General features: G+C 35.9%; 1 protein-coding gene across 4 annotated transcripts in view; it reads left to right on the forward strand.

Moving 5' to 3' along the window:
• The first annotated feature begins 243 nt into the window (after nt 1–243).
• LOC138705810 (tudor domain-containing protein 5-like) overlaps nt 244–25,495 on the forward strand; it is a 60,712-nt gene continuing 35,460 nt past the window's right edge. The window contains exons 1-2 of one of the 4 annotated variants that reach the window (XM_069834467.1): nt 244–297; nt 3,339–3,563. In XM_069834467.1, coding sequence (XP_069690568.1) covers nt 292–297; nt 3,339–3,563 — 231 coding nt within the window. In that variant the 5' untranslated portion in view covers nt 244–291. Of the gene's footprint in view, nt 298–331; nt 525–3,338; nt 3,564–25,495 lie in introns of those variants that run through there. The other 3 variants (XM_069834470.1, XM_069834468.1, XM_069834469.1) reach the window with 3 other exon arrangements.

A 25,495-nucleotide genomic window follows, 5' to 3' on the forward strand; every position in this document is an offset into this window, starting at 1 on the left:
ATCACTTTCGTATATATATATATACGAAAGTGATCATCATATATGAAGGGTACACAGGGTATATATATATATATATATATATATATATATATATATATACATTTATTTTTGCTATTTGAGATGAAGGTGTGTGTCTAGAGACTATTGATAGAATATATATATATATATACGAAAGTGACCATCATATATGAAGGGTACACAGGGTATATATATATATATATATATATATATATATATATATATATATATATATATATATATATATATATACATTTATTTTTGCTATTTGAGATGAAGGTGTGTGTCTAGAGACTATTGATAGAATAGCTGCTTTGGAGTCTGACAATATAACTGCATTTTTAAATTTATTGATGTGGCAGAGAAGATTCTTGAGACTTTCACTTATTGCAGTGATTTCTCCATCAAAACTTGTTGTTCCATATCCAAGAGATCTATAAAGTGAGAAGAGACAACACGTAACACCTGCACCGGCATCTTGCTCCCTGGAGATCAAGGATCCATCGGTGTATAAATGAAGCCATTTTTGTGGAGGATACCTAATATTAATTGTCTCTAAAGACAATTGTTTCATTATTTCAGTGTTTACTTCTGATTTCAGTATTTCTTGTGTTAAATTTAGATTATACTCTATATTTAATTGTGTTAAAGGGTTTGGTTTAATTCGTAAGTTTTCTTTTAAATTTGGGACGTTGATGTTCTGTTTTAATGCTTGAACCATGGATATGAAACTTTTTTGAGTTTTTAATCTATGGAGAGGACTGTATGAATGCCAATTGTTTCCTGGTAATCTGATAAGTTTTTCATATTGAATCAGTGCTTTTTCTTCTATCATCATTTTGATGCTTTTAATATTAGTGAGGAATCTCATAGAATCTATTGGAGTTGTTTTGATTCAACCAGTAATGAGTCTGAGAGCTTGGTTTTGAACATATTCTATTTCGTTTATGAAAGGTGAAGTAATTAAAATTTCTCCACAGTACGTCAGCACTGGCTGTATAAACATTTTGTATGTAGTGTTCAAAGTATTTCTAGAGCAACCCCATTTCTTTCCTGCTAGTCTTTTCAGAAGGGAGAATCTTTTACGAGCTTTTTCAGAAATATATTTCAAATGGTTGTTCCATGTTAACTTACTATCGAAAATAACTCCAAGATATTTGGATTCATAAGTCCTAGGGAGGTGTTGGCCATTGTTATTTTGGCTAGTTCAGTCTTCTTAGATGATGTTATACCACCAGCATTCCATTGTAAGATGTTTAGTTGATTCTGTACCATTAAAGTAGTCCCCGCCCGGAGATCCGTTGGGAGACTATTTTACCTCCGGATAATTTTACCTTAATGGTACTCATTTCATATTGGAGTGAAAATGGCAAGTTGTAGCCGATTTAAGTGAACACTATATTTTAATGTTTTAGTGGCTACTTCGTTCACACACAACCCCCAGAATGTCTGGAGGACCACACCTGCTGTTGGTTGACGGGTCCACTGGACCTAGTTGGGAGATCTTGTTGATCACCAACCACTGGAGGACGATTTTAGTGCCATAGCAGGTCAGCACTAGGAAGAGAAAAGTAGGAAGGGTAGGAAGGAAAGGGAAATGAACCCCTAGCCTCGAAGCTAATGACACTCAATAAAAGAATTGTATTCCAATGGATACCATCCCATTGTGGAATCCTTGGAAACGAGAATGCGGATGCTTTAGGAAAGAAGGGCAGCACTGCTACTTACAGACCTGTTACTAAATCTACGAATTCCTCTGTGAAAAGATTTATTAAATCTACATACTTAGACTTCAACAAACAAAATTTGATAACACAATCTCAAGGGAAAAAATGGAACTCTCTGCATCATAATCCACAGTTAATTCCCGATTTACCACGCAAATCGTCTGTAGCTGCATTTAGATTGGCAACAGGCCATGACTGTTTGGCCAAGCATCTACATAGAATTGGAATATATCAGTCTCCTAACTGTCCATTGTGCAACTCAAATCAAGAAATGGATTCGGAACATCTCAAAATCTGTGTGTCAGTGGCTAACCATGACAATATCTTTGAAAAATATTGGAGTGCAAGAGGTCAAATGACTTTATTGTCAAATGCCTGGCATTAGAAAACAACATATATACTTACAGATGGATCATTATCTGAAGAAGGCAAGTCTGGAGCTGGATTCTACATCCCATCAACACACGAAAAATACGTCATCCGATGCTCTTCTGTTTCAAGCCTTGACACAGAGTTACTTGCTATTGATGCACCTCTCCAATACTGCAAAGCTTCTCATTATAGACAGATCTGCATATTTACAGACTCAAAAACAGCCCGTCAAACAATAACCAAATATACACCAACTGCTTATGCTTTCATAGTTATACCTATTGTGCAATTAATAAATATGCTTTCTAAAAATGGTAAATATATAACCTGTCAATGGATACCAGGTCACTGTGGAGTGCAAGGTAATGAGATAGCAGTTGAAATAGCAAAATCTGCAACATACCTTTTACCAATATCACAATCTACAGTTTCCCTTGACAGAACAATAAATAATATTCATAACATGTAAATAAGCAATAGACAGAAGATTGGTAAAGTGGACAAACAGGAAGAGCACTATGGAAAATTTTGAAACAACCCAACAATATTAAAATCTACTGTGATTTTTCCAGACAGGTACTAACTTTTGCTGCACGGACTAGAATTGGACACCTTGTTAAGGAAACTTATCTGTATCACTTTAAATTATCAGAATCATCATTGTGTAAAAGAATGTTTAACAGAAGAAGAAACAATAGAACACATCCTACTTCAATGTAATAACACCAACAATAAACTGCAGGAAAGAATGAAAAACCACTCGTTATATGAAATTCTCACCAATCCACAGCTCTGGAAAATTGCATATTAGATTTACAGTGGACATTGTGTAATTAGCTTATAGTTGGACGTATTAAGAAGTAAGAAGTAAGTATCTTATCTCATCACAGGAGTAGTGTAGACCAGCCTCCTATGGTGCACCCTGTGCAACGACTCTGTCTGTAAATTGGTCTATACAACTAGTTTCATATGAATGAATGAAGAACAGTTAAATACCTGCCATTTAGTAAAAAAGAAAGCTAATTAAAAGACGCGTTGTTGATTAAACTTAAATTAAGAAATAGTACATTTGTGACATTTCCATATCACATTGTTATATTTTTGTAATAAAATCTTGCTTTTGATATGCAAGCATTGTAACTTCTCTCCCTCCACCCCAGAGGCCTATCACTAAATTATATCTTTTCTTGTAAAATTAGAATGATTTCTCTTCCTTTTCAGGTGCTATTTGTTGATTATGGAACAACAAGCAGAGTAAAAAAGAAAGATTTGCGTTTTATGCACCAGGACTTCGGAGCGTTTCCAATGCAGGCAATCCAGGCTAGTTTGGCAAATTTAATACCAGCTGGTGATGGGAAAAAATGGCCCTGTGCAGTCAATAAGCGGTTTCTTGAAATGGTGTCAGAAAAGACTCTCATTGCTGTTGTCTCATCTGTAGATCATGAGGTAAGTCATTGAATTTTTTATGCTTTTAACTACTACAATAACTGCTTGAATAATAAACGTTTCTTGGCCTTATAGAACTAAATTGCATGTGTTTATACCCATTTGCACGTTTTCAAGCCATCCTTGCACCTCACCCACCTAAGACCTGCTGTCTCTCAGCTGTGGATGCACTGCATATTGCGCAACTTTGTTTATACTAAACCATTTCAAAATTCTGTATTCAATGTTAAGGTGACACAAATTCTTGATTGGATTACTGCTAACCTGTTGCGTTTGTTTAAACATGTAAATCTTTTTTTAATGTAATTCAGCACTGCCTTATTTATAATGTAGTGGGATTACACATTACTTGTTCATTGGTAATAACTAATATTAAGTCTCTTAATGAGGCTAGGAAATATCTTGTGCAAGTCTTATTTTTGTTGGGATCATCATTACAAGAAATTGTCTTGCCCAAAGATGTTCTTGTGATGTGACATTGACCTGATCCAAAACTCACCTGGTAGAGTTACATATAATTTTAGTATTACACTGAATTACAATTTTCCCTTTATTTTATATGAAGTAATTTGCTATTATGTTATCTTAAATTGAATTTCTTTATCTCTCCTCTTTTGATACCTTTCTTTCTTCTCCTTTCCTCCCCACCTCACTCTCTCAAAAGGTATACGGTATGCAGTAAAACAGAGCATTTTTGAACATCAGTCATTAATTTGAATTTACCACTCCCAACTATTTTGAACTGTGCAATAACTTTACATTACACAGTTGTTGCATCATATTGGAAACTTAAATAGAAACTGTTTTTCTTATTAATATGCTGTGAAATAATCAAATTGAATCAATTATTTCATTATTTTAGGATCTTGTTTTAATATAGTAGTAGCACAAATACTGAAATGTCTTCTGTGTTAATATATTAATATGTTCTTATTACATAGTAGATTTGAATTATGTTTATGAATTAATGCAGTTGTACTTTTATTAATATTGTCGACTGTGTGTGTAGAAAGTTCATTATATAAAACTTCATTTTCTTAAAAACTGATTTCAAGCATGTGTGAGGAAGCTATGCTCGAGATTGGGCTGTAATGCTATTATAGTAGTAGTAGTGGTGGTGGCAATGGCAGGGGCGGTGGCGGTGGCAGTGGTGGTGGTCGTTTTTGCTTAAAATCTCTTTCCATTTAATTCAGTCTGTTATAGATAATTATTTCAACAACTTAGAAATTTCAGTTCACGTATCACAAAATAAAAATAGTCGGTTTTAATTGTCAAAACAAATGTGTAATTTGTTCCTTAAAAAAGAGAGAAATCAATTGAAGAGAAGTATTATTATTCTGGCACTTAGTGGAGCAGGTATTTGCAGAATTTTCCTTGCTCTGTTGCCTACAGATCCAACAAATTGTGAAATTAGTAATATTGAAAAAAGCATTTCCAGTTTGTAAATTTGCTTGCTGCAAGGCAGGAAACAGATACAAGGCAATAGATGATTGGATGTTGGTTTTTCATTATTTACCTTCCCAGTGCAAAAAAGAAGGGGGTGGAGTGGGGGGACTTTGAATCAGGTAGAAAGCAATGGTGAATTTACAGAAGTATTATGTATGCTTCTTCCATTGTTGGTGTTGAATATAGGGCTTCTAAATATTTTGAAGGCTGAGTCTACCTTCGTCTTCAGCTGAACAAAATATTGGAAGGGTAGGAAGGATCCCCTACTTGGTGGGCTCATTTTACACAACCAAATCCACTCGACACTGATCAGCATTAGCAGCAGCTGTGATGATGGAGGTAAAGGTAAAGGTATCCCTGTAACATGCCATGAAGGCACTTGGGGGGGGGGGGGGCATGGAGATAGAGCCCCATGCTTTCCATGACCTCGGCACTAGAATGAGGTGGTGTGGTCGGCACCACGCTCTGACCGCCTTTTACCCCCGGGAAAGACCCGGTACTCAATTTTATAGGAGGCTGAGTGAATCTCGGGGCCGTTCTGAAAGTTTGGAAACGAGAAAAAAATCCGTCACCACCTGGGATCGAACCCCGGAGCAGGAACATTTTTGTTACACTAGGGGATATCTGGGAACGTTAACAATTATTTTTGGTGTATTTCTGTGGTTAGCTTTCGAATCTGATGCATAAAATTGTTCATTTGATCCCAAATGTTTCATGTGGTGAATTCCAAAATGTAGCTTTGAATTGTTTCAATACAAAGAGAAAATAAAATGTGTTACTGTATTTAGTTGTGTAGTATTTAGTATTGCAACATTAGTTAAGTGTAAGACATTTGTACTTTTTTAGATACGAGTTTTTGCCATGAAAAACGAAATATCCCTTTGTATTGTTATTGATAGCCTGCCTGGTGGACGAAGTAGAGATCCATAACAATCATAGCAAGTGGTAATTATTCAGTGATTTGTGAACATTAACTTTGAAAACAGTGTTGCTTCTCAAAGGCAATATGATATTCCGTTCAATCCTGTTACTTGATTTGTGGGTTAAAAAAAAACATATTGAGTGTTATACTTCTTAAGCTCACAAATTACAAACAGTTTGTATCTGGAGAGCTTCCAGTATTTGTAGATCCATCATGACAGAAAAAAATGTTTGTGTGAAATATAGCGAAAAGAGAGGGAAGCTCACCCCATTGATAAAGCAACATAAATTATATTCCATTAGTAGATTCTGTAAAGATTCTTCTGCCCACATGGCACTAAAAAGAGAAATGTACAAATTTAAGGTGCTGGATGTAGAGAAAAGTGGTTTTAGTTACTGTGCTTTAGTTAAGATACGCTATCCTTGGACTTTGCATTCATAAAATTGAATTTAATAGTATTCACACCAATAGATGGAATTTTGTGAAAATGTTCGTCATTTCATATGAAACTTGGTAATGACCTCTTCTCTATAATAATAAGCAACAAAGTGATTTGCGAAGGAAGTCTCTCTATTGGGTTATTTTACGACGCTGTATCAACATCTAGGTTATTTAGTGTCTGAATGATATGAAGGTGATAATGCCGGTGAAATGAGTCCGGGGTCCAGCACCGAAAGTTACCCAGCATTTGCTCGTATTGGGTTGAGGAAAAACCCCGGAAAAAACCTCAACCAGGTAACTTGCCCCGACCGGGATTCGAACCCGGGCCACCTGGTTTCGCAGCCAGACGCGCTGACTGTTACTCCACAGGTGTGGACGCGAAGGAAGTTATTTGTGACAAATAATGATGAATTTTCTGATAAGAGCTCTGCTGAAGAGGTTTACAATGTTAATAGTGAATCTTTACCAAGGAAAGATGATGTACAAACCGATAGTACCGTGAATGATATAGATCATGTGATGGTACAGGTAAGTAATGACATAAGTGATGGAGACTTGTATTATATGGATATATTATTTTGGATTTAAATTGCAAGTATGAAAATACATCAATAACTGATATTAACCTATTATTTTTAGGTTTTAGAACCAGAGTCAGGAACTAATAATTCTGAGGAACAAGAAAGGAATTTTTTTTTGTCTCAGAAAGAAAAATATGTGATTCTGATAGTATTTTTTCTCCTGAATTCAAATATGATATTCCCCCCCCCCCCCATCACGCAAGGTTTCTGAGAGACAGGCGTTTATAACTTCAAACATTTTAATATTTTCTACACTCTTAACTACACAATATTCAAACATTCTGACTCACCTAGAAAGTAAGAAATGACAATTTTCGGGAAAAACGTAATACGGCGAGTGCAAAGCTCCGCCCACGTCCCCTTTCCACTTTTCCCCTACAAGCTCACCACACACCCTAGCGGGAAAGAGTGGAAATAGGGGTTTAGGGTGGGGTGACATCTAGTGTAGGGAAGTGGAACAAAAAGAGTAACGACATCTACGAAGCAAAAGAGGAACTTTGTCCTGTCTGTGTCTCCTCTCTCTCCCTCTCTCTCCAGCCTCTCCTTCTTTGTTCCTTCCTTCATGTCTCTCTCTTTTTTTTTTCTTACGACTTCGCAGGGGGGGAGATTCGATCCGAGAAAGTTCGTAACTAAACCTAAACGCACACTTTTTGTTCACGCTTTAGACCTCTCGGCTACCGAGACGAGTTGGGGGTAGAAGGGAAAATGAATCTATTTATGTTTAAGGCAACTGCCATAACGTATTGTAGAAATGCAATGTGTGTCTTTGGATATGTCTTAATATGTATTTTGTTGCCCTGAAAAGGGCAGTTTGGTGTTGGAGCATGATGTACTCCTAAACTTCATCTCTCAAACTTACGACTCTATGCAAAATCAAGTCGAAAGTGTAATAGCGAGATCTGAATTCTGCATCAGTTTCCAGTCTCGCGTAGAGGGAAATGTAATGCCTCTCATGTTTCGGTTGTAATGCTTTAGTGAATCTGAGAGTCTGGAGTAATAGGGGAAGTGAAGTGCCATTCGCGAAAGTGAAAAGGGCAAGTTTGAACCTTTGCTTATAGTGCAAGTTTTTCGTCCAAAATAACTTTCGTATCCATTTCGGCCACGTGTTAGCAGGGCCTATAACATCTTACAGTATTGTCCAAGGATTGTTGCAAGGATTCATAACGGGAGACAATGATGGAATGGCGCGGGGGGACAATGACCGAATGGCGTGGGTAGAAACTGGCGGGCTTGTGAATGTAGCTTGGTAGGGGTTGACTACGGGGGTGGCATAAGTGTTAACGGAGCTTCATTGTATCCGTGTCCAGCTTCGGGTACAGACGTAACCACGTATAGTGATGAGCCATACCAAAGACGTGTACTTCTTCCTGAAATTGCCCAGGTTACTTCGAGGACAGTGCAAAGTTAACAGGTGAGTGTTGTTTAATGAAAACCACATTACATTGTGTTGTGTTGTGTTGTGTTAATAGTACATGTTGTGGACAGTTGTCGAATGCGTATTGTCTAATGCGTATTGCATTGTGGTTGTGGACAGTTGTCTAATGCGTATTGCATTGTGGTTGTGGACAGTTGTCTAATGCATATTGTCTAATGCGTATTGTCTAATGCATATTGAATTGCGGTAGGCAGTGATCCATCGGAGCGGGGCAAATAGTAGAGAGAGACAGTAGAGAGAGAGAGCATGCGAGCGAGGTGCCGAGCGGCGCGGGTGGGGATAATTTCCCCTACTGGCATTCGCCGTAATACGTTTTTGCCCAATTTTCTGCTATATTTCACCTGTGGAACATCCCTCTTGATGGTCCAACAATAATTGGCCAGCATATTAGGATTCCATTTGCCTTGATATCCCTTTTCCATAGCTGAAATCTCCTGATGAAAGTGTTCCCCATGCTCATTGCTCACTGCGCCAAGATTTTCCGGGAAGAAATCTAGATGCGAGTGCAGGAAGTGTACTTTTAAGGACATATTACAACCCAAATGTTTATAAGATGTTATAAGATTGTTGACAATATCACGGTAATTTTCTGCCTTTCGATTTCCCAAAAAACTGTGAGTAACTTTTTTGAATACTTGCCACGCTGCTTTCTCCAGTGGATTCAATAGTTCCTCAAACTTTTCATCATGCATTAGTGATCGTATTTGTGGACCCACATATATCCCTTCTTTAATTTTTGCTTCACTAATTTTAGGAAACTTCTGTTTTAAGTACATGAAACCAGGAGCATTGTCCATGGCTTTGATGAAATTCTTTATTAATCCTATTTGATATGTAACGGAGGTAGATACACATTTTTAGGATTACACAATGCGTCATGTTTCGCATTTTTTTGTCTAGGAGTGAATGATTCGCATTTAGGCCACTTTTTTCTAATGTAATGGTTTTTTCTGTCCCTACTATCCCAGTGACAAAAAACAACAGTACCTTGTGTAACCAAGCTGCAAACCAAGAATAAGTGCAGTTACCTTCAAATCACCATAAATATTCCATTCATACACTACATATTGAAGCTTTTCCAATATGTTGTTGTTGTCTAGTGCCTTGCATCTGGCAATGAAGCCATTAGCAGTCGTGCTTTCCAATACTTTTGAACTGTAGTTTCTTCTGATCTTAATGCTTCACAGGTCTTCAAGTGATCTTCATTAATTTCTGCTGGATCATTACACAGGACACGTATTGGTGAAGCTGAGATACCTATTCTGTAGAGATGACTTACTAGACAGTCATGATTTGTCAATAGTCTGAAAGCTGTAACTGCTGTTTTCCTTGGTCTCTGGGGGATTATATCTGGGTTGGAAAGTAGTGTAATCCATTTTTTGTCTTTAGCATTTGATTCTATTTCTTGTAGATATGAATGAGAAAATTTTGTAGTGATCAAGTGTTTTATTGAGGAATATGAGAAATTAAATTTAGGCTTTTGTTTTATTGTTGTGCAAAGCTTTTCCAATATAAATTTAAAGTTTTGATATGTTTCTTTCATACTAGCAGAGTGAGCCATAGGTTCTGATGGGAATTTAATACCATTATGCAGAAGCACAGCTTTTAAACTAACTTTAGAGGAATCAATGAACAAGTTTTAGAGGAATCAATGAACAAGTGCCATTTTGTTAGGTTATGTTCAATACCAAATGTCTCCATAAGAGAAGAATTGTCATTACAAAACACTAAGCCATTTTCTTCAGAAAAAATGGTCTTTAAATTGAGAATGACGATTATGATACATACATATCTTTGTATTCTTTTGAAGAAGATTCCATCCTTTTAGCCGGGAAGCAAGTATTTCAGACTGTGTTTTGGATAACTTTAAATCTCATATGAGATCGTAAGATCTTCTTGAGTCAATAAATGAAGCTCAGATGAACAGCTTTGTTCAAAAGTTGTATCACCAAACTCTGTTTCTTTTTCTTCCTTACTTCCATCAGAATCTGAGTTCTCTTCATCTAATGTCGCATGTTCTGGAGGCTTTGATATGGGCAATTCTTCGCAGTATGGAGCTGGTTTCATTGCAGATTGCAAGTTACGATACACCACTGTAAGTTTTGATTTTGACGTAATCCCTTTAATGTTGTTGTTGTTGTTGTTGTTGTTGTTTTCTAATGCCTGGCATTTGACAATAAAGTCATTTGACCTCTTACACGCCAATATTTTTCGAAGATATGTTTGTTAAGCAGAAATAACAGTCAGAGGAGTGATCTGGGTTCCCTCCAAATCATAGGGATAGCAAATGGCATGTGACGTGTGCCACAGTGAGAAGCCTAGAACATGATAAACAACAGATATGTGGGGCCCAGGCCCTTGTTTGATACCCCACTTTACACCCAAAATAAAGTTCATAACGCTTTTTCGTTAATGGAGTAAGGTTTCGCCTTTGAGACTTGAGCGTCACTTCACTACATATTATATAACAAAAGTTGTTAGAATGATTTAAACAAACTCTAGGCATTTTGTAACTAGCGACTAATTAAAAGAAATAAATTTGTAAATATTGTGGCGCCATTTTGGAAGATCTGGTTGCCTCGAAAGTTGTGCACACATCTAGTGCAAGGGAAGGCGCAGGGCAACGCAGAGCAGAGGAAGCGGGGGTGGGGGGGACATCTAGAAACGTGTCCCTCTGGAAGTTTCGCAAAGCCACATGAACCGAACCAAAGGTTCGAGAACGTGCGATTTAATAAATAAAAGGGGTGAGTGTGTGTGAGTAGTTAGTCAGTGAGCTGCGAGAGAGCTAGTTAGCGGAGACGTATCCAGTGGATCTGAGTTCGAGGTGCAGTGAACTTGAGTGAGTAACTGTGGCAGCGTCCTGGCGAAGGCAACGCATGTGGAAGTCTTGGGTTCGAAGTACAGTGAACTTTATCTGGAAGGCTTGGGGCTCGATGTACCGTGAACTTGAGTGAGTGAGCTAGAGGAACTAGCCAAGGCAAACGAACTGTGAACTGAGAACTGACAGTTTTGTTTTGTACATAGTGCTTTGGGAACATTAGTTGAAATTAGGAGTACATTGTTGTTCTTCTCAATAATACACGGAATTGTCATTGCCGTTCTGTGGAGTGCAGTAACGATTACTGTGTTACTGTTTTGAGTGGATACCCATTGTTGACAGGTGTGTGGTTAAAGTTAGAAATAAAAAGTCACATATTGTTGAATTAAATTTGCAATATGTAATACACAATAATTCGAACACACAAAGCATTCACAATGACGTGTTTACTGGTACACTGCTATCTCACAACTAGCATCATTCTGATGAATATGTGCTACACCAGTTCACGTTTGTGCATGTCTGTACATGTCTGAGGATGCGTATTCAGCAGGTGGTGGTCTGTACATGTGTGAACCTGTACAACAGTAGCAATGGTACCATTGGTTCCAATAATGCTCTAGGAGCTTTTATTTGACAATGGACAAATTGACGAAGAAACATTTATTTTATAAAAATTGAAGTTGAAATTTAAAAAAAAAAAAAAAAACTGTGGGTGATGGAGAAATTCCGAATACATATTTGAAAACAAGATAAAAAAACTGAATTAAGTACAACTATTGGTACTCATGAGACAAAAATCATGTTGACCAGTGAATGTGCAATCTGATATGGGGATGAGAAGTAGGAAATGTAAATGTAATGGAAGCAAACATCATCTAGTGAAAAAATAGTAAAGATAATACAAAGGAAAAGGTGAAATAATTAAAAACAAAGAAGCGGGTCTAGATTTCAGATGTCCAGTGAAATGTTCTGACAAATATAGTGAGAAAAAAAGGAAAATAATATTTATTAAATTTTGGAAATTGGGTTCTTATGATGAACAGAATACTTACATTGTTGGACTTATTTGTGTTTCTCCAAATAAAAGAAGGTGTACAACGCCTATTCAAGGAAAGCAGTCAAACTTAGGGTAACCAGATGTCCCCTTTTGTCCGAATATGTCCTCCTTTTTAGGTCTTTTGCTGGGTAACTTTCGGTGCTGGACCCCGGACTCATTTCACTGGCATTATCACCTTCATCTCATTCAGATGCTAAATAACCTAAGATGTTGATAAAGCATCGCAAAATAACCTAATAAAAAACATTTTAGGACTTTGTCCGGGGTATGGGTGGATTTTTAAAAAATCAAGAAATGTCCTCCTTTTCATAATTTGTATGCCTGATATTTTGAAATTATCTGATTTGATGCCTTTCTCAAGTAATTTTCCTGTAGATGTTTACAGCATCGACAAAATATACTCTTTATCAATTATCATAACTCTCTTTGCTCCAACTTGTTATGGTCATTGCTTTCATATGTAAGCTTACTGTAAAATCATTCTGTATTATTTTATATTATTAAGTTTTATAAGTATGCTGTAATAAAATAGATATTGACATAATTTTAAGTATAATATAGGTCTAAATCTAAATCTAAATAGATATGTCGTCTTTAATATTTGTAGTTCCCTTGACTTTCATATGTAGCTAACTGTAAAATCATAATTATTAAGTTTTTTCATAGTTATTTTGTAATAAAGTAGATATTAATATACTTTTTAAGTATGATTTAAGCCTAAATCTGTACTGTAAATATTTTGTAATAAAATAGATATTGACGTAATTTAAAGTATAATAAACCTAAACACATTTTTGTGTCCTTTTTTTTTTTTCGAACAATGTCCTCCTTTTTGAAGCTTTGTCTACTCTTTTTATTGATGTGAATCTGGTCACCCTAGTCCAGCGTTTCTCAAACTATGGTCCGCGGATCACCTATGGTCCTCGAGATCTGCCCTTGTGGTCCTTCAAAAAAGGCAGAAGAAAAAATAAAATTCAAACGAATTGTGTATCACTCTATAGCTGAAAATCTCAGAGTTTGGAAATGACACATGGCAATTGCCTTTCACTTTTTCTCTCAGTACTGATATTTTATGAAATTTATTACCCTATCCGTCTACTGACTTCCCACTCTACTCTCAACAACAAAAGAGGGATTTAAAGTACTATGAACGTGGTGTTTCTCGCCATCTTTTCACTGAACATCTGGCGCCGCCCCTGTAATTCAGCCAGGGACCACCTGAATTCATAAGAGGACCAAACCCTTTTCATGTGTTTATGACTTTCTTAATAGTTTTGCCGACACTCAGTCTGCACATTGAAATGGTCGCATACTGTACACAATTTTAAACTTATTTTCCAAGTAAATATGACGAATTTTCATGGGTTTGTGATCACTTTCTTTGCGATATTGAAACTAAGAAACTTTCATTGAGTGAAAGAGAACAAGTAATTGAACTCTCAAATGAGACCAGACTTAAAATGAAATTCCAAGCGGAAGGTATGGTTAATTTCTGGACCTCATCACAAGTGGAAAGAGAATATAGTGAACTGTACAATGGTGCTTTAGAGATTATAATTCAGTTTGCTTCTACATATCTGTGTGAGAAAGGGTTTTCATCACTAACTCTAATAAAAGCAAAGTACCAAAATCGACTCGATGTATGTGATGATCTCTGACTTAAGCTTACCAGCATACATCCAAATATAGAACAACTGTACAAGAATCGGAAGGCTCATCCATCTGATTAATATGAGTACCAACATTTATTTATTTTTTTTGGTTAATAAGTTAAAGATTATCCTAACTCTAATAGCCTTATTAAAGAAACAAAAATGAATTTTCTTCGATTAACATAAGCTTAATTAGTTAATAATAATATATAATTAATTAAATTCATTTTAATTAATTAATTCTATTTTAAAATATAACTACATTGATATTAAAATATGCTACAAAAATGATAAATTTGCTTTCGAAGGGAACAAGAGTAAGGTGGTCTGCAGAACTGTTCTGACTTAAAAAAGTGGTCCCCACTTCAAAAAAGTTTGAGAAACGCTGCCCTAGTCAAACTGTAAAATACTGCTTAAATCTGGAATGTGGAAGCGAAGTAATTGATGTCTGAAAGACATTGTTTCTTACTATTCATGGACTTAATAGGGATAATGTTGAACAACTTGTAATGAAAAGAGTGGTATCAGCACACCATTTCCTGATGAAAAGGTAAAACATAAGAATTACTTCAATAAATTTTGTCAGTCCGTGACAGCAGTGAATGAACATATTTTCTTCCTTCCTCGGAACAAGAGCTGCTACAGACATAAGGACAACCCTAATAAAGAATATCTGTTACTGAAATAGTCAGTAACAACTTGATATGAACACTATTGTGACTACTATTGCAACAAAAGGAATATTGCACCTGTTTCTAGTAACAAATATGGAAGAACACAATATTTCAAATCCTCCAAAACGGACAAATGCAAAGCATGAAAATTGAAGAGCATGCTTAAGAAGCCCATGTATTGTGGGTCCGTATCACCACGGCATGGCGCGTTACATTAAGTTTTGGTTCTCCAATGAGAAGTTTGGTCTGTCTCATAGCTGGTTTAGATCTCCATGCTCCTAATAAATCCTTCGTTAGGTTGTTCTTTAGAGCCCGTTTATACTTTGAGATGCCATAGCATTGGATAGTAGCTCCATGCTTGGCCAGTAGGTCGCCTTATTCATTGTCTTGCACTTCACAAAATATACTTGGACTTCTCCAGATGGATTGACACACAACCAAATAGATCACATCTTGATAGATAAACAGAGACATACTAGTATAGTAGATATTCGAACTTGCAGAAGTGCAGACTGTAATTCTGAACATTATTTGGTGATTGGAGAATTAAGAGAAAGATTATCAGTAGCCAAGCTAGTAGAGCAACAAGTTAATATTACTAAATTCAATATTTTGAAATTAAAGGACGAGGAAGCTAAGCAAAATTATCAGGTCGAAATTTCGAATAGGTTTGCCACTTTAGAAAGTTCTGACGAAGTTGAGAAAGAATTAGATGTTAATAGCGTGTGGGAAAATATCAGAGATAGTATCAAAATTGCAGCTGAGCAGAGCATAGGTTATTATGAAACTAAGAAAAAGAAACCGTGGTTTGATGAAGATTGTTGCATGGTAGTAGAAAGAAGGAAACAGGCAAAATTGAAATTCTTACAGGATCCAGTTGAGGAGAAGAGAGATAATTATTTCAATGAAAGACGGGAAGCAAGTCGTACACGTAGGAATAAAAAGAGAGGTTACTTGAAGGAAAAACTGAATGAGGTAGAAACAAATAGTAAGAATAAAAACATTCGAGATTTATATAAGGGTATAAAGGAATTTAAGAACAGATATCAGCCAAGAGTAAACGTGATCAAGGATGAGAATGGCGACTTGCTTGCAGACTCTCCATCAATCCTAAACAGATGGAAAAACTATTTTGCGCAACTACTAAATGTACATAGGCCAAATAGAAATGATCGGGACGAAATTGAAATACAAACTGCTGAGCCATTTATACCCGAACCCACGCTTTCAGAAGTCGAAATTGCGATAGAAAATCTGAAAAAGTACAAGTCTCCAGGTATCGATCAAATTCCAGCAGAATTAATACAAGAGGGTGGAAGTGCATTATATAGCGAAATTTATAAACTTGTACTTGCTATTTGGGAAAAGAAAATTGTACCAGAACAATGGAAGGAGTCCATAATTGTACCTATTTTTAAAAAGGGGGACAAAACCAGCTGTGGTAACTTTCGAGGAATGTCACTTTTGTTGACGTCGTACAAAATTTTGTCCAATATCCTTTTGAGAAGATTAACTCCGTATGTAGATGAAGTTATTGGGGATCATCAGTGCGGTTTTCAGCGTAATAGATCGACTATTGATCAGATTTTTTGTATTCGACAGATAATGGAGAAAAAATGGGAGTATAAGGGTACAGTACATCAGTTATTCATAGACTTCAAAAAGGCGTATGACTTGGTTAAGAGGGAAATATTATATGTTATTCTTATTGAATTTGGTATTCCCAAGAAACTAGTTCGATTAATTAAAATGTGTCTCAGTGAAACATACAGCAGAGTCCGTATGGGCCAGTTTCTATCTGATACTTTTCCAATTCACTGCGGGCTAAAGCAGGGAGATGCACTATCACCTTTCCTTTTTAACTTCGCTTTAGAATATGCCATTAGGAAAGTTCAGGATAACAGGCAGGGTTTGGAATTGAACGGGTTACATCAGCTGCTTGTCTATGCGGATGACGTGAATATGTTAGGAGAAAATACACAAACGATTAGGGAAAACACGGAAATTTTACTTGAAGCAAGTAAAGCGATCGATTTGGAAGTAAATCCCGAAAAGACAAAGTATATGATTATGTCTCGTGACCAGAATATTGTACGAAATGGAAATATAAAAATCGGAGATTTATCCTTCGAAAAGGTGGAAAAATTCAAATATCTTGGAGCAACAATAACAAATATAAATGACACTCGGGAGGAAATTAAACGCAGAATAAATATGGGAAATGCGTGTTATTATTCGGTTGAGAAGCTCTTATCATCCAGTCTGCTGTCCAAAAATCTGAAAGTTAGAATTTATAAAACAGTTATATTACCGGTTGTTCTGTATGGTTGTGAAACTTAGACTCTCACTCTGAGAGAGGAACATAGGTTAAGGGTGTTTGAAAATAAGGTGCTTAGGAAAATATTTGGAGCTAAGAGGGATGAAGTTACAGGAGAATGGAGAAAGTTACACAACACAGAACTGCACGCATTGTATTCTTCACCTGACATAATTAGGAACATTAAATCCAGGCGTTTGAGATGGGCAGGGCATGTAGCACGCATGGGCGAATCCAGAAATGCATATAGAGTGTTAGTTGGGAGACCGGAGGGAAAAAGACCTTTAGGGAGGCCGAGACGTAGATGGGAGGATAATATTAAAATGGATTTGAGGGAGGTGGGATATGATGATAGAGACTGGATTAATCTTGCACAGGATAGGGACCGATGGCGGGCTTATGTGAGGGCGGCAATGAACCTTCGGGTTCCTTAAAAGCCATTTGTAAGTAAGTAAGTATGCTTAAGAAGCAATGGAAGTTGCGTCAAAGAAGGGCAGAATCTGGTCAGGAAGCCATTTCTGACTATAAAGAGGAAGCCATGCAAGATCCGGATCTACACAGCAGTGTTACATACTCCTAAACTTTTAGCAGGTTCAGAATTTTATTGTAGTAAATATTTTACATACAATCTTAATATACATGATTGTGGTGATACTGGGACATGTTTTCTTCTGGACGAAACAACAGCTAGTAGGGGCTCAGAAGAGATTGGAAGCTGTTAAAAGAAGTACTTCAAAGAAATCTCTCTTCAGGTTAAAAATTATTGTTTTTAGTGGCAATTGCTGCTGCCAAAACAAAAATTGGACAGTAGTTTCTTTCTGGCTGTATCTAAGAAAGGGCCACTTTGATTCAGTTCAGCACATATTCTACAGATTGGTCACACCATGTTACTATCTGATACGAATTTTGGATTAATTGAAAATAATGTTCAGCGTTACTATCAAAATGTATATTGTCTAGAACAGTGGGCAGAGGTAATTGTCAAAAGTTCGAAATGTGGAAAGTTGCAGGTGGTAGAATTGGGAATAAATGATTTTTTTTAAAATGGAGCTATTCAGTTACATTAAGTTTTGGTTCTCCAATGAGAAGTTTGGTCTGTCTCATGGCTGGTTTAGATCTCCATGCTCCTAATAAATCCTTCGTTAGGTTGTTCTTTAGAGCCCGTTTATACTTTGAGATGCCATAGCATTGGATAGTAGTTCCATGCTTGGCCAGTAGGTCGTCTTATTCATTGTCTTGCACTCCACTGTGTCCTGGGACTCAAGTTATACTTTATTTCTTCTGAATAAGCTTTCCAGGGCAATTCTACGTTCTTCAACCAGCCTTCAATCAACTCTGTGTGCACCAGAGGTCTGTATCAAATGTTTTCGCTCGAGCGCCAAGTAGTTCATAGCATAATCTGTAGGTAGCGTACATGCATGATGGGTAAAATTGTCACGAGTGATAAATCCTCGAACGGTGTAAGCCGAGTGTTAGACATTCGTTCTTGTTACAGTGATGAACTGTGTAGTAACATCATAGATGTTTATCATTTCAAAACTTTGCAGTGTTTAACTAACCTCTCAATAGTACAGCTACAAAACTTGCTTTAAAATGTAATATAAATGTTGTAGGTAAATGTTCCCTCCCCCCCCCCCCCCACACACAGGAGTGATTTTGTTTTTGCCACATCTGTTAGATGTTATTGGATGTAAATGTAATTATTATAAACGGAGAAGACACTCACAATAATGCAAGAACCGTATCAAGTTTTCTAGTAATAATAATAATCTCTAATAATTAATGTATCAATCTTTGCGTCTGTAACAGTTGTGCAGCATGATTATTCGTTTTATTATATTTCCTGTGACGTCTCTGTACTAATATTGTTATTAATCTACTGCTATATCAATAATATTTTGTGAAACGTTTCTACATTGTCGCAGTATATAGGCGGAACACTGTGTGTGGACCTGTCATATTATATATGTGGTAAATCAAATATTGAATAATTATTAATTAGAAATAATAACTGTATATCCAAGTTTTTCACACTATGTTATTTATAACTTCATGTTACTGTTTTGGTACATTCCATTAGACTGTTCCATTAGACGTTTGTCATAAATGCAGGAAATAAAGCCTTATTTTTACCATATGAGCAAAACATATGTGCATCTTATCTGTCGCCTTCCATACAAGATAAGACATTAGTTATATATAATAAAAGTAATATAATACAGTTATATGAAAAAAAAAGTGTTCATATAACTGTATTATATTACTTTTATTATATATAACTATCTTACTCATGAACACTGTTGCATCTGACCTAACTTATGTAATTTAAGATAAGACATGTCGGTGAGATGACCTTGTACTGTGCTTCTATTTATTACGAGCGTATCACGATCGATCTTACCTCACTCTAGAGTGCGACATTCGACCGAGTTCAAGCGAGCGATTTAACTCCAATGCAGCACTCTGGTGTGCACCCAATGCAGCCTGACTATCAGAGCAGATGTAGATATTCATGTCTTTACATGATCTATTTAAATAGGTTTCCCTGAACACAAGCTAATATCGCAAACACTTCAGCTTGGAAAACAGTAGTATATTGATCAAGTGGGATAAATATTCTAGCCCTTGATAGATTTTTATTGAAAACATCAGACCAACGATTTTTGTAGACCACAAGGTCTTGAATTTTGAAAAACAGAATATTCTGAATAAGAAATATAATACGAAATTATAATTGAAAGAATAAAATAGAAACTCAGCATTTTGAATCAACATAATAAAATATTTAGTAAATATGTATAAACCTAGAAAGTAGTTTATTTAATAATGTTCACGTATATAAAACAAGAGGTAACAAATCAAGAATTGAAATAAAGGTGGTGATTCAAAATGCTTAAGGAGTCTTTGATGATGCCAAAGATACATACATCATAGAGATCTGCTCCAGCACTACTGTTAGTTCTGTGAACTATATCTAGGATTATCATATGTCTACATTTTAGGTTCAAATATAATTTTACAATTCCTGTTTTTAGTCCACATTTTCAAGTTTTCTATTTTTCTCTATTGCTGACATCTAGTGTTAAATTTGGAAGGCAGGCATTGGCTTTCTGGGAATGTGAATTCAGTATTGAGATGTATCACGGAAATGGTAGTATTTAGGAAAGGAGGCAGGCTCACCGAAGGAGAACAAGTAAAATGCAACGATAAATTCCTAAAGAGAGTAAACAACTTCAAATACTTAGGTCTTACAATACACACAACAGGGAAGAGTTTCAGAATCCACATTAGAACGAGAACGGTGGCTGCAATCAGGGCCATGAACGAGATCAGGAACATCAGACTGCTATCAATGGACACCGCTATGGACCTATTCAGGCTGAAGATAGTACCTGTTCTTACGTATGAAATCGATCTGGTATGGGAACATCTCACATATAAGCAGCTGGAAGAGATAGAAAGAGTAAAAGCCAGATACCTCAAGAGGGTGGTAGGAGTATCGCAAAGTACAAGATCGAGACTGGTGTACGAGCTCACCAGGGAGACCTTCCTCATAGAAGATCTGCGAACTACACTACTGCTGCCATGTAGTGAAGCTTACAGAACCTACGTGAAAAGAAAAGGGACATACCACCGGAATTCTATGCAACCTGTGCGATGCAAGACAGAAGCTGGACTCAGACGAACTACGAAATGCGACATGTGACTACAAGATTGGCAATCTATGGTTTCCACCACAAGCTGTGCTCCAATAAGACATTCAACGATCTGGATGATATGTGCATATGTGTTTTGTGCTCAGAAAAATGTGAAAAGTGCCATATATTAAAGTGCAAGAAATGCTGCAGACCTATCGCTCCTTATAGCAAGGACAACTAAGATTATATTTACATCTACTCTTTGCACAGTAACACAAGCCCTTTTAACCTATGAAAAATTAAGAAGGCTTCCAAATTGGGATAAATGGAGTAAATACAAAGATTTTAAATTTACATTGAGGACCCAAAATGGATACATGCAAGAGGTAGAAAAGCTTGAGCAAATTCTAGAAATACCAAGTGAAAAGGAAAACTTGATGTCTCGATATAATCCACTTAATAACTTCAAAGTAGATTGCTGCCTTGATCTTGATGAAGTCTTCAACAAAAAAGATATAAATCCAGAAATAGCAAAAGCCATTGCCCTACAAACAATTAATAGAAAATATCCACAAAAGGACTGGTTGTACATTTACACTGATGGATCTCTCATGGATCAAAATGAAGGAGCTGGAGCAGAAGCTACTTGCCAATATTTTTCTCTTTATAAAAATGTTGGCAAGTACACAACAAATTTTGATGGCGAAGTTGAAGCCATTTATACATCACTTCAAAATGTATTTGTGTGGCTAAACCAGTGCAAAAACAGTCATCCTGTCTGACTCCAAAACTGCAATCCAGTCCATCAGCTCAACTACATCCCCTAAAATGGAAAAAGTAAAAGAAATTCATTGCATGGTAAAACAAATTCAAATGCTAAATAAAAAAGTGGTCTTCCAAAGGATCCTGGCCCACTGCAGACTGAACTGTAACGAGTAAGCAGACATGTTAGCAAAGAAAGGAACTTATATCAACTTAAAAAAAAATTTCAAGTTCCCATATAAATCAATAAAGCGAGTCATAAAAAGAATAAGTTACAGCGAACAGGCAAAACATCAAAATTCAAAATGGAAAGAATCATTCAAAGATCCAAAACTAATTCCCGATCTACCTCGAAAATCTGCCGTGGCCATGTTTAGATTGATTACTGGTCATGATTGCCTCAGTAAACACCTCCATCGTATTGGAGTATTGAATTCACCTAAATGCTTACTGTGCACCGGAGAAGAGGACATAGAGATGGAGCACCTGGCTAATTGTGAAACTCTTAGGACATTTGTGGACCTTCCATCAAAATATTGGGAAGCAAGAAGGATGATGATTTCATTGTTAAATCCAGAGCATTAGATACACACACACTCTTTGCACAGTTTGTGCGCAGTTCTCGTTTATTATAGATGTATCACATACAGTATATCAATGAGACTAGCGAGAGTACAAAGATATATTACTTAAAATCAATTTATGAGACTAGCGACGGAGCTTTTCATTTGCTGTTTGTGTGTGTTACTAGCATGTTCGGAACTGGTTTCCAAGTGCTGTTATTCATCCAGCTGCATCTTATTAAATTACGTGCTCTCTTCTCGTCTTATTAGGTAAGTTGAAATAACATTTTAATAATCATTAAAATATGAATTACGGACTTTTTTTTAATAGGTTTATGTTTTTTATAGATGAATAAAACATGTTTTATCTTGTGTTTTTAAGGTGATTTCTCATCATGACGAAGAGACATGACATTTACAGATAAACTCCGAGAAAAATATCCATGTTTTCATCCCAGAAGATTATAATGGGAAGCAGAATGTATGACTTGCTGCCCAGACACCTATGCTTTAATTGCAAATCATGCCACCAGTGATTTGAACTCAACATTAAAACAGAGAAATATATTATGAAGTGTGTTAGGAGTGCAAATTCATCGGTTAAAGTGACAATAAATTTTTTATTTGTGAAGCCCAATTGCGAACTGGAAGATAATATAAGTGCTGCTGAAAGCACACTTATTGTATTGTATTGTATTATATTTATTAACATTCCATGGTATTCATACATGCTTACAGCTAGAATATGGAACAAGTCAAAAAACTTAATACTATTATAAAGTCTTAATTTATAGTCACAGTCTAAATGAAATATATACAGACGAGATTTACAATATAGTCTACTAATACAACACAAAGTTTTAGTATCAATTTCATGAAGCGTTATTGAATGTCATGAATTCCCCTACAGAATAGAAGGTGTGAGAAATTAGGTACTTCTTTAATTTGGCCCTAAATAATTTTATGTTTTGAGTTTCATTTTTTATATCGATAGGGAGGCTATTAAAAATTTTTACTGCCATATAACGCACTCCTTTTTGATAGCATGATAGACTTGCCGATGGAGTATGAAAGTCATTTTTTTGACGTGTTTTTATGCTATGAACTGTTGAATTAGTTACAAAGTTTTCACGATTACATATGAGGAAGATTATTAATGAAAGAATATATTGACAAGCCATGGGCATTATTTGTAGTTTTTTTTAAATAGTCCTACACGATTCCCTAGATTTGGCACCTACTATTATTCTAATTACTCTTTTTTGTAATAGAAATATATTCTTCATCTTACGATGTTTGGTGACGTATACACGTCCGTTGATGTTAAATTCAGAAATATATTGTTACTATCTGTGGAATTTCCCCAGAATATTATTCCAAAACTCATTACCGAGTGGAAGTATGCAAAGTATATTGTTTTTATAGTATTGATATTTACTATCTTTTGCATAGATCTAATAGCAAAACAAGCTGAATTTAGTTTGTGGGTAATTTATTTAATATGATTTTTCCAATTTAACACATTATCGATTTTTAAGCCAAGAAATTTCCATATCGTGGCATACTATGGATTGTACTCCTAAGACGAATTTTCCCTGACTTCAAAATATCTACAAAAATATTTTATGGGCGAATCAAAACTGAAGCTATAGTAAACTCAGTTTTTGCTCCTCATGCAGTAGAATGTGTAGTTAAAGATCTCAAAGACATTCCCTTTGTTCGTGTAGATTGACAGATGCAATCAACCATGACAATTTGAAGATCTTCCCCATTATGAGTCCGCCGCTGTGAAGTAACGGTTAGCATGTCGGACCGTGAAAGAAATGGGAATGGGTTCAAATACTGGTCGAGGTTATTTCCAGGGTTTTCCCTTCAATTCATTTAGAACGAATTCTGGGTAACTTTCGGTGTTGAACTTGGGACTCATTTCGCTGGCATTATCACCTTCATTTCACTCAGATGCTAGATAATCATCACAGTTAATAAAGCATCGGGGGGGGGGGAGAACAATTTAACCCACTATTGTTCACTATTTTTATCACAAGAATTGAATTTGAAATTAAAGTAGTCAGTATTTGAAAGTAGGTCGAATCAAACGGCAGAAACAATTCTGTGGCCAGGAGGAAAAAGGTCTTAAGTAAAAATTTTATACTTTTCAGGAAAGCAGTAGAAAGATTGAAATTTGTGTCAATTATAGAGTTTTTTTAATTAAGAGGTGTTTCCTCGATATTATTTGTTTATATTTCTTCTAAAATAGATAATGTTGCTCATTTAATAATTTTCTTGATTATTTCCAAAAATAGCCACACTTAAGCCCTTTGAAGACTAGAAGCCAAACTGAGCAGAAGGGACTATTAAACATAAGACCTTTTTCATGTCAAAATAAATGAGAAATGTAAATTATTAGGAATGCAAAATGGGTCTTAAACAATTATAGAACTGTTTACCCTGGTGCTTAAAGTTTTAAAAGGAAAGGGCATCAGTATGTGATAAAATGGCTAAAATACAAGTTAGACCTTTGTAATAGGGAAGCATGGAAAGTAAACATGTGATGGTTTGTAAGGAATAAAGTATTAAATATACTTAAGTCATTAATCTGTGTGTGCTCGATTCAAAAAGTACTTAGGACATTTGGTAACACTCTATAAATCCAGTCAGGAGTCTTATTTGACTTTAGCCATTTTATCAGATTGTAGAGAATTGTTTCCGTTTTCAGAATATATAAAAATCTAATTTTCACAAAAAATTGACTGAACATCTTTTTCCTCCCAGCCACAGAATTGCAACTTACATCAATGAGACTCTTAACAATTTGGAAATACAGAACAAGTGCGTGGCTTTTGGGGGTGATAACTGTACCACAATGTTTGGTGGTCTTACAAGAGGTGTTGGCAATGATGTTTTTGCTACAGTACCTGAAGATGTTGATTAACAGGTCATTAATTGGTGTGGTATGGCCTGGTGATATACCGAAAAACTGCATCCAGCATGGAACTGACGTACTTCGTATTGACTTACAAAGAATAGTGAATTGCTTTTCAATTTATGCTGTCCATATTGAGTTCCTAAAGAATTTTGTGAATTTGGTGGAATAGAGTATTAGCAACTTCTCTGTCGCATCGACAGGATGGTTGTTCGTATTTTCAGTTGTTCAGAGACTTAACAGAAATGTTTCCTGCTCTTGAGTCCTTCCTATCTCAGAACAAACCTCCAGCAGTCCTAACAATTTTTTGTGGACCATTTTAGTGAGATACATTTATGTTATGTTCAGTCCTTAGTATATTTCATTTGTGTATCAGTCAGATATTAATGATCTTCAAGAAAGAAAAGCTGGTAATCTCAAGTCTTTGAGAATAAAAGAGAGGTTGAACCAAATGGAATTTTTTAAGTGCAATGTTGAAATCCTCTATGAAGGATGTCGAGAATATGTGGATGCAACCTTTAAATGAATTTTCTTGTTTTAACTGACTAGAAGATGTACCTTGGGAAAATGTGGGATGATCTATGAAGTTGTTGGGTAAAGGTGTTCTTGAAATTTGAAGAAATTCATAGTCACATACGGTGGGAAATCTATATTGAACCAGAAGAAATGGTGCCAGTACATTGACTCATCTAGGAGTGAA

This window comes from Periplaneta americana, chromosome 9 (assembly GCF_040183065.1).
Source record: "Periplaneta americana isolate PAMFEO1 chromosome 9, P.americana_PAMFEO1_priV1, whole genome shotgun sequence".
Taxonomy (NCBI): domain Eukaryota; kingdom Metazoa; phylum Arthropoda; class Insecta; order Blattodea; family Blattidae; genus Periplaneta; species Periplaneta americana.